The sequence below is a fragment of the Ursus arctos genome, unplaced genomic scaffold (genome assembly GCF_023065955.2).
Source record: "Ursus arctos isolate Adak ecotype North America unplaced genomic scaffold, UrsArc2.0 scaffold_19, whole genome shotgun sequence".
Lineage (NCBI taxonomy): Eukaryota > Metazoa > Chordata > Mammalia > Carnivora > Ursidae > Ursus > Ursus arctos.
The window spans coordinates 44474005-44487677 of record NW_026622863.1 but is presented as its reverse complement, the minus strand read 5'-3'; the positions used below and the strand labels follow the sequence as shown (position 1 = coordinate 44487677).

Below are 13673 nucleotides of genomic sequence, written 5' to 3'. Positions count from 1 at the left end.
GTCTACGTCTCCAAGCCCCGCTTGCTAGTTAGCTCTGCCTCCCAAACAACACAGCCAATGGGAGGAAAGAATAACCGCCTCCCGCACTTGACTCTCAAAGAAGACGTCCCGACTGAGATACCGATTCGCCAATCACAAGAGGCTTTTCCTCCCTCGCTCCGCCCTTTACCCAGCCGTTTGCCAATCCGGGTGTGGGGCTAATCCGGACTCTATTTCCCAGAAGGCCTCGTGGCCTGAGGCGACCTGTCGGGTCCTCAGCGTCTTGGCGGCAGTTGGTGGAGCCGGAGCTGCGAGTCCGTCTTTGGCGCTGCCTGCGCGTTTAGCTGAGTCTCCACTGGAACTCTTCACCAGCCCACCTCATTCCGACCCCACCTCGGCAGAGAGCGGCGCCAACCCGAGCCCTCCCTCGGATTAGGCGTCCGCCGACGTCGGTACACCCCTCCGCGTCTCCCCGCGGCTCAGCAAGGACCCAGTCCGGGCTTCCTTCGCCTTGTCGCCATGGCGCCCACCATCCAGACTCAGGCCCAGCGGGAGGATGGCCACAGGTAGGCGCCACTCCACCTGGCTGTACCGCTTTCCTCTAGGTCTATCCAGGTTTCGGCGAGGCGGGGGGTTGGGTGCGGGTGTCTTCCTACGACGTCACCAGCACCCCAAATCCGCCAGTGATGTCAAACCCTCGCCGCGAACGCCGTGACGTCACGGAGCGCTCACTTTTGACAGGCAGGGGTGGGTTCCTTTAGGGATGGGGTGTTGCCCCCACCTCCCTGCCATGGAGTTCAGGGATTGAGCTCTTGGGAGACTATCTAGAAGGGATTGTGCGTTTATTACTCCAGTCAAGCGTTTGGAGAACCCCTTTGCTAAAAGCAATTGAGCATGTAGTTCTATTAAAGCACTTGAAGACGTCCCCTCCACAAGGGATTGAGCAGTTGGATTCATTCATGAGAGCGTTTGGAGACACTTTCTCTACAAGGAGTTGAATCCTTGACATCCTTCCGTTAAAGTACTTGGAGCACTGCTCCCAAAGAGATTACCATTTGTCACCCCCTCCTTACCTATTTTAAAAACTTGGAGAAACCCCCTTTATTCTTCTGTCAATCCTGTTTTCTCCATCTTTCTGTCAATGTCTCTCTTACCTACCAGGCCCAATTCTCACCGGACTCTGCCTGAGAGGTGAGCCCCATTGGGTTTTCCCAGCAGGGGTGGGCAAGTGGGGGCTGGAAGCAGAGGTGGGGCAGCAGGGGCCGGGTTTTGAGCCACTGTATTCCCAGGTCTGGAGTGGTCTGCCGAGTGAAGTACTGCAACAGTCTCCCTGACATCCCCTTCGACCCCAAGTTCATCACCTACCCCTTTGACCAGAACAGGTGAGACTGAGGGCAAAACATCTCGCTTAGATCATGAGTTCCTTGAGGGCAAGGATTGCTTCTCTTGTTGACTTATCTCTTCTTGGGGCCTAGAACAGTACTTAATAATACGGTAGTAGGTACTCCATAAATATTTGTTGATGAATGAAACAAGCAGCGTCTAAGTCTTTTCCCACTGAAGAGCCAGTCTTCTGACTCCAACATGGGGGACACTCCCATTTTGAGTTCCTCCCTGGAAAAGGTTAGCCTCTGGGAAGCAGGAATATGAGGTGTAAAGTTGGAATCAGGAAACCATAATGGGTATGTTTCCCCATCCAGGTTCGTCCAGTACAAAGCGACTTCTTTGGAAAAACAGCACAAACATGACCTCCTCACTGAGCCAGACCTGGGGGTCACCATTGACCTCATCAACCCGGATACCTACCGCATCGACCCCAACGGTATGTGGAAAGGGAGGTAGGGCTTGCTCTAGGCCAGCAAAGGCCAGGCCCTCCCTCACAGCCCTCATAGCCCTCCTGCCCCTTGTTCTCCTCTAGTACTCCTAGATCCAGCTGATGAGAAGCTTTTGGAAGAGGAGATTCAGGCCCCCACAAGCTCCAAGAGGTGAGAGTGTGCTGAGTGGGAACTGGAGATGGGGGGGGGGGTCTATGATGGGAGGAGGGTGGTGGGTCCCAGGTGCCTAATACTCTACCCCCAGATCCCAGCAGCACGCGAAGGTGGTGCCGTGGATGAGGAAGACTGAGTACATCTCCACTGAGTTCAATCGTTATGGCATCTCCAATGAGAAGCCTGAGGTCAAGTAAGTTGTGGTGGGTAGGGAGGGAAAGTGGAGATTTCAGGTGTGTCCAGTGACCCCTAAAGGCCTTTCTCTTTACTCCTAGGATTGGGGTTTCTGTGAAGCAGCAGTTCACGGAGGAAGAAATATACAAAGACAGGGATAGCCAGATCACAGCCATTGAGAAAACTTTTGAGGATGCCCAGAAATCGGTTAATTGAGGGATTGGGATGGGATGGGGTTTGGGGGCAGACCAAGGTGTAGTTCCAGAGCTCCACATCCTCCTCACCCACCCTGTTTTTGCCCCCATCAGATCTCCCAGCATTACAGCAAGCCTCGAGTGACACCGGTGGAGGTCATGCCTGTCTTCCCAGACTTTAAGGTCAGAGCCAGGGCAGGAAGTAACAAGGGATAGCTTGCCACCTCTGCTTGTCCCAGTCTAATCCAAGTGCTCTTGCCCCTAGATGTGGATCAACCCATGTGCTCAGGTAATTTTTGACTCAGACCCAGCCCCCAAGGACACGAGTGGTGCAGCTGCTTTGGAGATGATGTCTCAGGCCATGATCAGGTAAGTGAGTGGCCCCACTGCCCACCTTGGCCTGTTCCTCATTGCCCCTTTGTCCTCACTCTTCACTCTTCCTCCTCTTCTCCCATCCAGAGGCATGATGGATGAGGAAGGGAACCAGTTTGTGGCCTATTTCCTGCCTGTGGAGGAGACACTGAAGAAACGAAAGCGGGACCAGGAGGAGGAGATGGACTATGCACCAGATGATGTGTGCGTGGGTCGGCGTTAACGTTTTGGGAACGGAGAACTGGGTCTCCCTTTTCTCCCTAAGAGAGAAATGGGGCTGCTGACCTTGTTCCCCTCATCCTCATCAGGTATGACTACAAGATTGCTCGGGAGTACAACTGGAACGTGAAGAACAAAGCTAGCAAGGGCTACGAGGAGAACTACTTCTTCATCTTCCGGGAGGGTGATGGGGTTTACTACAATGAATTGGAGACCAGGTACTTGGTACACTACCACCTCAGATTAGCCTGGGCCTGTGCTTTAGAACCCTGATCCTGGTATGCAGGAACTACCTTGGAGGTCATTTGTACGTAAGGACTGGTCTCTTGCGTTTCAAACAAGAGTAGCAGAAGCTTGCTTGAGTATGTGAGCTGGACATGGTTCTAACATGTGAACGCAGGAAAAAAATCTCGAGATTGAGCTTTTTTGTAGGGTAGATAGCCAAGTTCCCTCTGATGTAGTAAGAGACTTCATGTGAAAGTCAACATGGGCAAAATACGGAGCAATACATCAAATTAGCATAAATGTTTTAAACGATATCTTGGATACCCGAGTTAAAAAAGGTGACCCCCACAAACTTTCCCCTGAGAGCTGGAAGTTTACTCCTAGAAGTTTACCTTGGTGTAATGTAAGGGATGGGAAAGAAAGTGTGACCCTGAGTTTGTTTAAAGCAGAGGTCACAAACTCTGATCCCATGTAAAAGGTAACGCAGTGGGCTGGTGGGCTCTGGGTGACCTGGAGCTCTTGACAACCTCCAAGGGGCACCATGACCTAGCCCAGCAAAGGACTCCAACCTGTTGTTGCTATGTTATGGGAAGAAAAAGTCTCAGTGGAGCCACAGATTAACATTTTCCAAAAGCCAATGATCTAGATTCTGTGCTTTTAAGTGTTGCTAACTAATTCACCTTAAAATCTCTTACGTATATAAGATGATTGTGTGTGTGTGTGTATACATACACTTATAAATACAGGAGACTCATGGAGCTATTATCCTTCCCTTTCCCTTATCCAACCTCTGAGTTTAGTCTCCTTCATTCAACCTGCATTTATTCTGGTCTGTTCTGGACTAAGCTTTGGTCAGGAAGTAAGAACCAAGTCAGGCTGGATCCCCCAGTACAGTCTTTAAATGCATCTTCTACACACCCCTCCCCACCAACTTGCCCACTGCAGGGTCCGCCTGAGTAAACGCCGGGCAAAGGCTGGGGTTCAGTCTGGTACCAATGCACTGCTTGTGGTCAAACACCGGGACATGAACGAGAAGGAATTAGAAGCCCAGGTAACAAACATCACTGGCCTAGGGCACCTGGGAGAGAGTGGGGGTGGGTGAGGAGAAAGACAGAAGCCTGACAGAACACCCTACTTCCCCTCAACCCTGCTGCTTCTAGGAGGCACGGAAGGCCCAGCTGGAGAACCACGAACCCGAGGAGGAAGAGGAAGAAGAGATGGAGACAGAAGAGAAAGAAGCTGGGGGCTCAGGTAAAGCTGGACAGGCCAAACCCCAGGAGCCCTGGAAGGGTGGGAAACTGGGTCTCACTTCTCCCGGCTCCCTTACAGATGAGGAGCGAGAGAAAGGCAGCAGCAGTGAGAAGGAAGGCAGCGAGGATGAGCGATCAGGCAGCGAGAGTGAACGTGAAGAGGGTGACAGGGATGAGGCGAGTGACAAGAGTGGTAGCGGCGAGGATGAGAGCAGCGAGGATGAGGCCCGGGCTGCTCGGGACAAAGAGGAGATCTTTGGCAGTGATGCGGATTCAGAAGACGACGCAGATTCTGATGATGAGGACAGAGGCCAGGCCCGTGGCAGTGACAATGATTCGGACAGTGGCAGTGATGCGGGTGGCCAGCGGAGCCGGAGCCGCAGTGCCAGTCCCTTCCCCAGTGGCAGTGAGCACTCTGCCCAGGAGGATGGCAGTGAAGCTGCAGCTTCTGATTCCAGTGAAGCTGACAGTGACAGTGACTGAGTCCCAGGTCCTTCAGGTTGGTGCAGACATGATTATAATGCAATTATTATGCGCAGGAAGGCACTTTGCGAGTGGTCTATTTGTGAGCCCTTCGCTTTGTTCGTTTCCCCCCTCTCCTCCAAGCCTTGCTGTTAATAAAGCTGACTTTTTTCCGTTTATGTCCCTTCCCAGCCCTATGGTCTCATTCTGCTTATACCTCTCCTTCCCCCCATCCCAGGAGCTCAATGGCCTCAGTTTGAGGCTGTTAGGTTTTCCATGAAGTGTAGCATAACAAAGTTCAGAATTCTTTTTTTGTTTTTGTTTCTTGTTTTTTTTTTTTTTTTCCAAAATAAGCCCAGACCATTAAACAAGTGAAACTCCAACAAGTAAGTCTTCTCCAACAGCGAGAAAAACTGTACAGTTACTCAAAGCTGATTCTGCCAGTGGGGCTGGGGATAGGAGGGAGGGTGAAATCATGGTGGGGGGAAAGGGGCTGGGGAGGGGCTGGGGCAGAAGAGGGTCAGGGTCCTGCCCATCAGAGTGGGGCCGCCTGCGTCCTGCACACTCTGCTGTCAGGTGGGGGGAGGGGGGCAGCTCTTGCCTCCCATTGTATATGTGTGTGGGGGGGTGTCCCTCACCACGTCCCAATGCCAGGCAGAGCCAGCTCACCCTGATGGGTAGTGAAGACAGGACTGGCTGAGAGGTGGTGAGGGTCCTGTAAGAGGGACACCCTGCTGAATCCAAACGAGGTGGCCCCTGTCCATCCCACTTCCCGGGGCTATTGGGAGAGGGGGACTGGAGAAGCCCTGGGAGTTTGAGGGGAATGAGCAAAGGCACAGAAACATGGAGGGGCCGGGGTGGGGGACTTGCATAGGTTGATGAGTGTGCAAGAGGTACATAAATAAACCTGACACCCCACCCAGCCCGGCACTGGGAGAGGAGGTGGGAACCTTAGCAGATCCCCAGGGCCACCCCACCCCCTGGCTTCCTCCCCCTCCCTGGGCTCAGAGCTGAGGGAGGTCCAGACCAGGAGGGCAGAGGCAAGAAGGTCTGGGGAATGGGCTGAGTGCAGGGAGGGCGGTGGTTTTAAAATTTTTTTTTTTTTTTGGTTTTTTGTTTTTTCCCAACATTTTGTATCTTTAATAACATACACAATGGTTACCAGCCATATTCATAACAAAAGTTATTCATAAAATGTATCTAAAAATAACATTTTTTTTTCCTTTTCGGTGTGAAAAGCTTGAGAATGTCCCAGTGGGGGGTGGGGGGGGTTGAGTGGGAAGAGGGGTTGAAATAGGGGACCCTGGCTTCCCCACAGCCTGAACCCCCAAGTCCCCTCCCTCCACCTGGGCCCCAGCACAACCCCTCAGCAGGAACAGAGACCAGAGGGTCTGTATGACTCCACAGCTGGGACAAATCTCTGGGTTATGATCTAGTGTTCCACTTAAGTGAGGTCATGACAGAATGGGGGGTGGGGAAGGATGAAAGAAAAGAGGGGAGGGGAAAGAAACCAAAAACCAAACAATCCCCGTTCCCTTATTCCTTAACCCCAAGTCTTTCAGCAACCAGACCTGGGAGTGGACAAGGGTGTGTGTTGGTTGTGGGAAGGGGATGTTAAGGCAACAGACTTCCTGACCTCACTGGCTGCCCTGGCTCCCGGCCTTCAACCTCTGCATCTGGGGAGCCAGGACTGGGGGGAAGTGGGGAAGGGCTAGGGGGTCTGGAGGAGCGGGCTCTGCCCTCTCCCCTCATAAAATTCAGGCTCCCCCTGCCACTTTCTTGGCTCAGAGAGAGGCCTGGGGATTCTAAAAATGAGAGGGAATGATCAGAGAGAAAAACCGTTAAGAACTATATAAATATGCATCTTAAATAGGCCTAAGAAATTAATTGTAGAGAACCTCTGGTAAACAGGGCAAAAAGGAGGTGAGTGAAAGGAGGGTGGCTCCTGTCCTTGGGGAATGATGGGAATGGGGAAGAAGAAGGTGGCAAGGAGAGAGAGAGAGGCTCCTCTCCTCATCCACCACCTTCTCCTTAGCTCCTCTCAAATAACATCCAGGAGAGCAGGTTATCAACCCCGCTTCTCTCTCCCCAAATGTCAGATGGTTCTGAGCCGGCCCCACAAGATAGGGGGAAGCTGCTCCCTTAGGAGGGGCAGGTGGCTGGCAGTCTGGAGGAGGCAGGGGTGGGACGGGGCCAGGTGGGGGATGAGGGAGGGAAGGGGGGGCAGTCAGGCTGGCCGGTCCCTGCCCCCTTTATCCTGGCTGCCCCCTCCCTCCCTGAGCCTCAGCAGAGATCCCTCGACGGGCCTGGGAGTGAGCAAGGCGTGTGCCAATGTTAAACAAAAGTTAAAAGGGTGAGAGAGTAGAAAAATACTAGAATGTATAGCTGAGCCAGCCCACCCTCTCGCTGTCGCGGAGAAGCCCGTTGGGGGTTGGCCCCCGCCCGCCGCCCAGGGAGCCTATGGGTGCGCTGGGCTGTGGGTCCCGTCAGATGGTGGAGGTTTTGTCTGTCCCATCTGTGGTAAGAAAGGGAGGAAGGGAGGAAGATCAGGAACTGGCGGGAGGCCCAAGAAAAGGCGCTTGGGTAGCCTGTCATCCCAGTCAGGCCCTCCCTGGAGGCTGGCCTCCCCTAGGGACCCCTCAGGATGCTCTGAGTTGCTCAGTTCAGAGGCGGAGACGCTGCTGGGTAGGTGGGAGCTGGGTCAGGGAAAGAGGAAATGCTCACCACCCAAGGCGTGTTCTGTCATGCTCAGACACAGAGACTCCAGAGTGGGATTGATCTCCAGGTCAGGCCCAGGGACCGGGCAGTCTGAGGGGGAGAAAGAACAGAAGCGAGGGCTGAACCAAGTGCAGAAGCAGAACCTGGGAGACAAAGGACTGGATGGGCTGGTGGGGGGGAGGGGCTGAAAGGGATAAGAGGAAAAGGAGGGAGGGAGGGAGGGAGAGGCAAGAGACAGAGAAACTGCATGTAAGACGTAAGATGTGGCACATACCCCGATGGGAAGTATGACTGGGCAGGGATGAAGGACACAGACAGGCCTGGGTGTGTCACAGAGCAGGCAGAGGCAACAATGGCAAGGGCAGAGGCTTAGCAATGAACAGAAAGCCTGACCAGCAGGCCGAGGGAGTGACGGGAAGCTGAGGGAGCTTCCTGGAGGCCACACACTGCATGCTGCCTTAGGCACAGTCGGGGGCATTAGCCCCAGGCACTGGGCAGCCTGTACTCCTTGACTGATGACCTGCTCTGTACTTGGTGCAGAAGCTTAATTAGAACCCTTCCCATCCCCACTTGGACTTGCTTCTCTGGGCAGGATGTTACCTGGGCAGGCCCAGCAGACAGGGCAAATCAGGACAGCCTCCATGGGGCTTGTCCTCAAACCATCTCTAAAGGGCCTCTTGTTCTGGTATCTGGGAAACAGCCCACTTCCCTGTGCAGACCTGACCCCACCGCACACTGCTTAAAACCCCTCCTTGGCTCTTCACGGCTACGGGAAGGAAGCCTCAGCTTTCTACCTGAGTTCAGAAGACCTTGCTCCCACCTCCAGCCTCACCTGTCATCACATCCCCAATGAACTCTGAGCTCAGGCCATGTCAGGACACCTAACTGCCTCTTCTTAGCAAATATTTTTTTGACCTTGGGCAAGTCACCTGAGTCTCAGATTCATGACTGATATGATGGGAATAACACCAGCGCCCTCATGTATGCAGCTGGGAGGATCTGATTTGACGGTGTGGAAAGCCGTTGGATACACAGTCCAGCACACAGCACACCAAAGAACTGTTCCATTTTCTAGCTCGTGCAGTTCATCCATCCAGTCACGTACATCAGTTACAGATGCTTACCACGTGCCAAGCTCTATGCTAGGATGAATACAATGGACAGGGTCCTCTGCCTCTGCCAGATGGCAGTTCCCATAAGCTCATTAAGTTAAGAAACCGACTGATTTGGTAGTTTATGTCATGAAGCGCTTAGGTCACCTGCAAATCTCATTTTTAAAAAAATGTTTTTTTAAGTAAAACTCTACCTCCAACATGGGGGTTGAACTCATAACCCTGAGACCAAGAGTTTCATGCTCTACTGATGAGCTAGCCAGGTGCCCCATCACCCGCAAATCGAAGATCTCTCCAGAGGCAGCCCTTCCCAGACCAGCTGTCTCTGCCTCTGTAGCCTCCGGGGCCCAGGGCAGGGGACACCCCCACTCGACGAGAAACGCAGGGCTAGAGTTTCTCTAACCTCACTTTTGCCCACTTCACCCTCATTCTAATCTCTCATCTCTAGACTGGTCTGTGAGCAGAGGGAAAACAGCAGTCTCACCTCACAGACCCTTTAGGGTCTCCTAACTTGAATTCAGAAGCTGATCTAAGAATTGAAGTCAGCTGGTTCCTGCCTGGAAGGATCCCAGGGGACTGACAGGCAGGACTCCCCTCCATTGAAACCTCGATGCTTCAACTGTCTCATCCCCTCCAGCCCTTCCAAACTGAGTATTTAATGACCCTCTAAGGAAATGGTAACAGAGACCAACAGGGACACTAGGACTGTGAACACAGGGAGGGAGAGGTGTGGAGAGGTAGGGCCGGGAGTAGGAGAGAGAGAAGACAGAAAGAAGGCAGGATCTGAGAAAGAAAACTGAAGTGGGGGAGTGGAGGGGTATAAGAAAACTCAGGATGTGGGAAGATGGGTGCAGAGTGGTGGGAGGTAGGAGAGGACAGGGGGAATGGGACTGAGAGAAGGACCACCTAATGGTGTTGCTGAGGCGGAGCCCAAGGGTGGAGGCAGCTTACCTGGAGGGAACATGAGAATGGCCTGGGGCGATGAATGGACCGGGAGGGAGTGGGTGCGCTGCACAGAGCTGCGGCTCTGGCTGGGCATGCTGTTGCTGCCTCCGGGGTTGGCAAACCACAGGTTCTGCATAGGGCACGGGAAAAGAGAAAAGTGGTGAGCTGAGCGGGAAGGGGAAGAGGCCGAGGCCCAAGCCCAGGCTCAGTGGAGCTGGCAAAGGAGCCTCTCCCCTCTGAGCCATGTGCAAACACATGGACATGCACAGCCCAGGCACCACCACCCCAATCCCAGAAACGCCAGGCCCTCTGCTTCCCGCTGGCTCACCTGTCGGCCCTGGCCCCCAAGGCTGGGGCTAGTGAGGGCATGTCGGGGGGAGATGCCCCCAATGCCTGAAGGGCTCAGAAGGCCCATCCTGCCGGGTGGGAGGGCCCGGGGAGGCATGGGGAACTGCCGCTGGGTCCGCCGGGCCACCCCCATCCCCACAGAGCCAGCTATGGGAAGTGAGTTGGAGCCAAACGCCCAGCTGTGAGAGAGTAAAGGCAGGGTGTCAGTTGAGGTGGTTGGGGCCCCTCTGTCTGCCCCTTCCTCACCAACCCCCGCCATAATCTCCATGGGAAGGACAGAACACAGACCTGCTCTAAACAAGGATTCCCAGCCCAAGTCCTTGCATCACACACTGTACTCCTGCTCCAAGGTACCCCCAGGACGGAGACAGGAGCAGACAAAGGTTTCCTCATATCCACTTACAGCAGTTCTCCTAACTTGAATTCTCAAGTGTGATATTTAGTGTTTGGGGAGTAAAGGAACTTCACAGCCCCCTGCACACAGGGAAGGAGAACAGGGGACAGGCAAAGGGACAGGTGTTGCTTCTGCCAGCTCGGTACTCTGTTCTAGTGGTAAGAACACCCTGATCTTCTTTTGGGCAAGTCTTCACTGGGTGACTTGTGGAAGGTCAGCCAGGGACTGAATGGGACAACTAATTTGCAGCCCAGAACGCGATCGGCCCACTGAGCACTACCTGTTCACCATCAGGGGCCTGGGAAGGAAGTGCCCACGGCCTGGCCACCCGCTTACCCTTTCTGCTGCCGGTAGTTCTGCATCTCTAGTGCAGCTTTGCGTGGGAAGGTCCGGAGGAGCTTTAGCACTTGCTGTTTCCAGGACAGCAGCCGTTTCTTCTGCGTCTCCGTGAACGCCTAGAATTGGGAGCATGAAGCAGGGAGGGTGTGCTTTCAGAACTGCCTTCTATTCATCCACTCAAATATGTACTGCCTGCCTGCTCTGTGCCAGGCAATGCTGGGATGCAGAGGTAAGCTGTGCACACAGAGCTCGCAGCTCAGCTGGGGAGAAGATCACATGCCACCTGAATTGTGATGAGCACTGCGAGGGAGAAGCCCAGGAGGCGTGAGAAGCCTGATCTGCTATGAGGAGCCAGTGAAGGCGTCCCTGAGTGTATTCATTTGAACTGAGCGCTGAGGGACCAGCAAGAGGGAGGGGAATCTGGCTCCCCAGAGAAGGAATATGTAGTAAGGCTCTGAGAAGGAGAGCTCACGGCAGCCGCTGGAGCCAACACTGGTGAGATGAGGGCTGGAGACGTTGGGTGGGTGCCTGCTGGGCAGGGCCCTGAGGGCCACACGAGGAATGTAGCTGCTGAGAGTGATGGGGGCAGCCTTTCCCTTCTTGGGACCCCAGGGAAAGCCTCACCTCATGAGTCAGGCACTTTTCAATGAGCTGGAGGTAACTGGTGATGTTCTCCTCGTCTGGTCGGGACACCAGCAGCTGGGTGCACACTGAGGGACGAGGGCAAGGGAGGGAAGTTAGCCCCAGCATGTCCACTACCATGCTCCTGCTCCCTCAGCCCCTGCTGGCCAGCACAAAAGTTGGAAGAGGACACTCAGGCTGGATGAGTTCTAGCTATGTGTGAAGCATGGGACCTGGCTATCCTGAGGATATATAAAGCCCACCATAGTGGTTCAGAGAGGTTGAATCACTTGCCCCAGGTCACACAGCTAAAAGAATATGGACCCAAGTGTAAAGTCGGCTATTCCGTGCTGCCTTAGGAAGGGCCAAGCCCACTGTGAGTTTCACCATACCCGTTCTGTAGACTTTAGTCCCCTGTGAAAGAACCAATGGATTTGCCTCATACTGTACACAATTTCCACTGACACATTGTTCCACCTTCTGCTCAGGCTGAGACACTGTGCGGGTAAGTCAGGGTTGTCTCCTACAATCAACCTGGACATACCTGAGGGCAGGGCTTTGCTACTCTCAGTCTCAGCCCTCTCTGAAGTGAGCTAGTCCCCAGGGTACTTTAAAAAGCTCTGCTCCCATCATTTAACTTGGATTTGATCCCTGATGACTGGGTTCACTTGGCTCCCTGTCCCAGAACTTCTTGCTGGGTCTCGCATGGTCTCACCTTTGCCCATCACCCGTGTAAACTGGCTGGGGATGTCTCCGTCGGCGACGGGAGCCGGGGCTGGCTCACTGCCATCAGTGGGAGCCGGAGCTGGTGGAGGAGGGTAGCTCTCTGCAGCTGGAGGGTCCTTGGCCTCAGTGCCCTTGTCTGTGCCGGGGTGAGCCAGGGGAGGCTCAGCACCTGGCAATGGTGGCTCCCCCCGGCTCCCATCCTTGGCAGTAGGGGTGGTGGCAGCAGCAGCAGCCACAGTGGCCTGGAGGACGCTGTAGGCCTTGATGGGCGTGATGATTATCTGCTGCAGCTCCTGCAGAGCGTTGCGCAGATTCCCGCCTTCCAGCACATCCTAAGTAGGGAGGATACATCCAGGGTCACATGCTGACCCCCACAGCTACACAGAATGACTACACAAGTGGAGTCAGACAGAGTTTAGAGAGGGCTGGTGGAACCCTGAGTCCTAGCACTTAGAGAAGGCACGTAAGGACAATATAAGCTCACATATACACACATAGACGCGCACATTTGTATACACGTATTCCCTCCTCCCCCCTTCAAAGTGGAGTTCCATGGGGCTCAGGAGAAGGTGATCTGATGCTGGAGCCTCAGGGTCCCACCAAGGGTGGAACCAGAAAGCAAGTGGCAGGGAAAGGGGAAAAGGAATGCAAATCAAGGCAGATATGGAAGGGGAGTTAGTGAATGACAAACAACCGAATGGAAAGAGATCATGCACACAGGGAGACATTCTGCTCCATCAGAAACACTAGTCAGAAATGGGAAAGTGAAAGGGGTCAGCAGGGACTGAGTTAACAGCGACAAAGCCTGGAGACACAGACCAGGACAGAAAGGGAGGGGAGCCTCTCAGCCATAGGCAGGTGAACCCTGTGATCCGACTTGCTCTTGGCCTCCCCAGGGCTGGGGCCTCTGGAGGTCAGACCTGAGAGCTGGGGAAGCCCCCAGGGGAGGCCACCCAGAGCCACTGGGCAGTCCGCTGGCCTTGGAGATGGGGATACCAGGTCCTTACCTTCTCCAGGGACTTGAGGACGCTCTGCCTCTCGCGCAGCTTCTGGATGCTCAGGGCTATCTTGTGGCGGGCACCTTTGGTGACATTCTGTGGTAGGGGCAGAAGGGGATAGGAAGCTGGCATGTGAGGCTGAGGTACTTGGGGTGCCCCAACAAGGCCTGAAGAGACACGAGAGGCTTGGGCCGCAAGGGTAATGTCAAAATGGTGCTGCCCCCAACACCTCCCTGATGGTCCCCTTGGCTTCACCTGAGACTCCAGATGCTGCTCAGTCAGTGTCATCATCTCCTCGTAGCTCATCTGTGAGAAGAGGGCCGCATACTTGTGCAAGCGGAGGCTTTTGAGCCATGAGGGCACATCTGTGGAAAAGGAGAGCACAAAGTCAAGACTCTGGCCCTTGTGACCAGGGCAGAGGAAGGGTTGTGGGGACGGAGCAGTTTTCTGCAGTTTTTAATGTTCCATCCTTGGTCGACCCTGAGGCCCCAAGCATCAGACCACCTTCTCCTGAGCCCCATGGAACTCCACCTTAAAGGGGGGAAGAGGGAATATGTGTACACAACATAGCCAGAAGTAACATTAAAACTGCAGAAAACTGAGACGAGT

The 13673-nt window shown here is 54.2% G+C and overlaps 2 protein-coding genes across 4 annotated transcripts in view; one reads left to right on the top strand and one right to left on the bottom strand.

Annotated features, from left to right (window-relative positions):
- The first annotated feature begins 32 nt into the window (after nucleotides 1-32).
- On the top strand, nucleotides 33-5042 carry PAF1 (PAF1 homolog, Paf1/RNA polymerase II complex component). 2 transcript variants are annotated; one of them, XM_026482339.4, is made up of 14 exons: nucleotides 217-545; nucleotides 1141-1170; nucleotides 1269-1361; nucleotides 1680-1801; nucleotides 1898-1964; nucleotides 2059-2160; nucleotides 2243-2348; nucleotides 2450-2518; nucleotides 2601-2704; nucleotides 2795-2911; nucleotides 3016-3144; nucleotides 4097-4202; nucleotides 4312-4402; nucleotides 4481-5042. In XM_026482339.4, the coding sequence occupies exons 1-14, from the start codon at nucleotides 499-501 to the stop codon at nucleotides 4882-4884; spliced, it is 1587 nt and encodes a 528-aa protein (XP_026338124.1). In that variant the 5' UTR covers nucleotides 217-498; the 3' UTR covers nucleotides 4885-5042. The 2 variants fall into 2 exon arrangements, with proteins under 2 accessions (XP_057170355.1, XP_026338124.1); XM_057314372.1 differs by having other exon boundaries at nucleotides 33-545; nucleotides 4312-5042.
- Nucleotides 5043-5133: 91 nt separating this feature from the next.
- The window catches only part of SAMD4B (sterile alpha motif domain containing 4B), a 37749-nt gene continuing 29209 nt past the window's right edge, over nucleotides 5134-13673 (bottom strand). For both annotated transcript variants that reach the window (XM_026482337.4, XM_026482336.4), the window contains 9 exons: nucleotides 13320-13429; nucleotides 13074-13160; nucleotides 12056-12398; nucleotides 11344-11429; nucleotides 10717-10835; nucleotides 9967-10165; nucleotides 9645-9768; nucleotides 7588-7671; nucleotides 5134-7378 (listed from right to left, as the gene is read on the bottom strand). In XM_026482337.4, the coding sequence (XP_026338122.1) occupies nucleotides 7350-7378; nucleotides 7588-7671; nucleotides 9645-9768; nucleotides 9967-10165; nucleotides 10717-10835; nucleotides 11344-11429; nucleotides 12056-12398; nucleotides 13074-13160; nucleotides 13320-13429 (1181 nt within the window). In that variant the 3' untranslated portion in view covers nucleotides 5134-7349. The remainder of the gene's footprint in view (nucleotides 7379-7587; nucleotides 7672-9644; nucleotides 9769-9966; nucleotides 10166-10716; nucleotides 10836-11343; nucleotides 11430-12055; nucleotides 12399-13073; nucleotides 13161-13319; nucleotides 13430-13673) is intronic.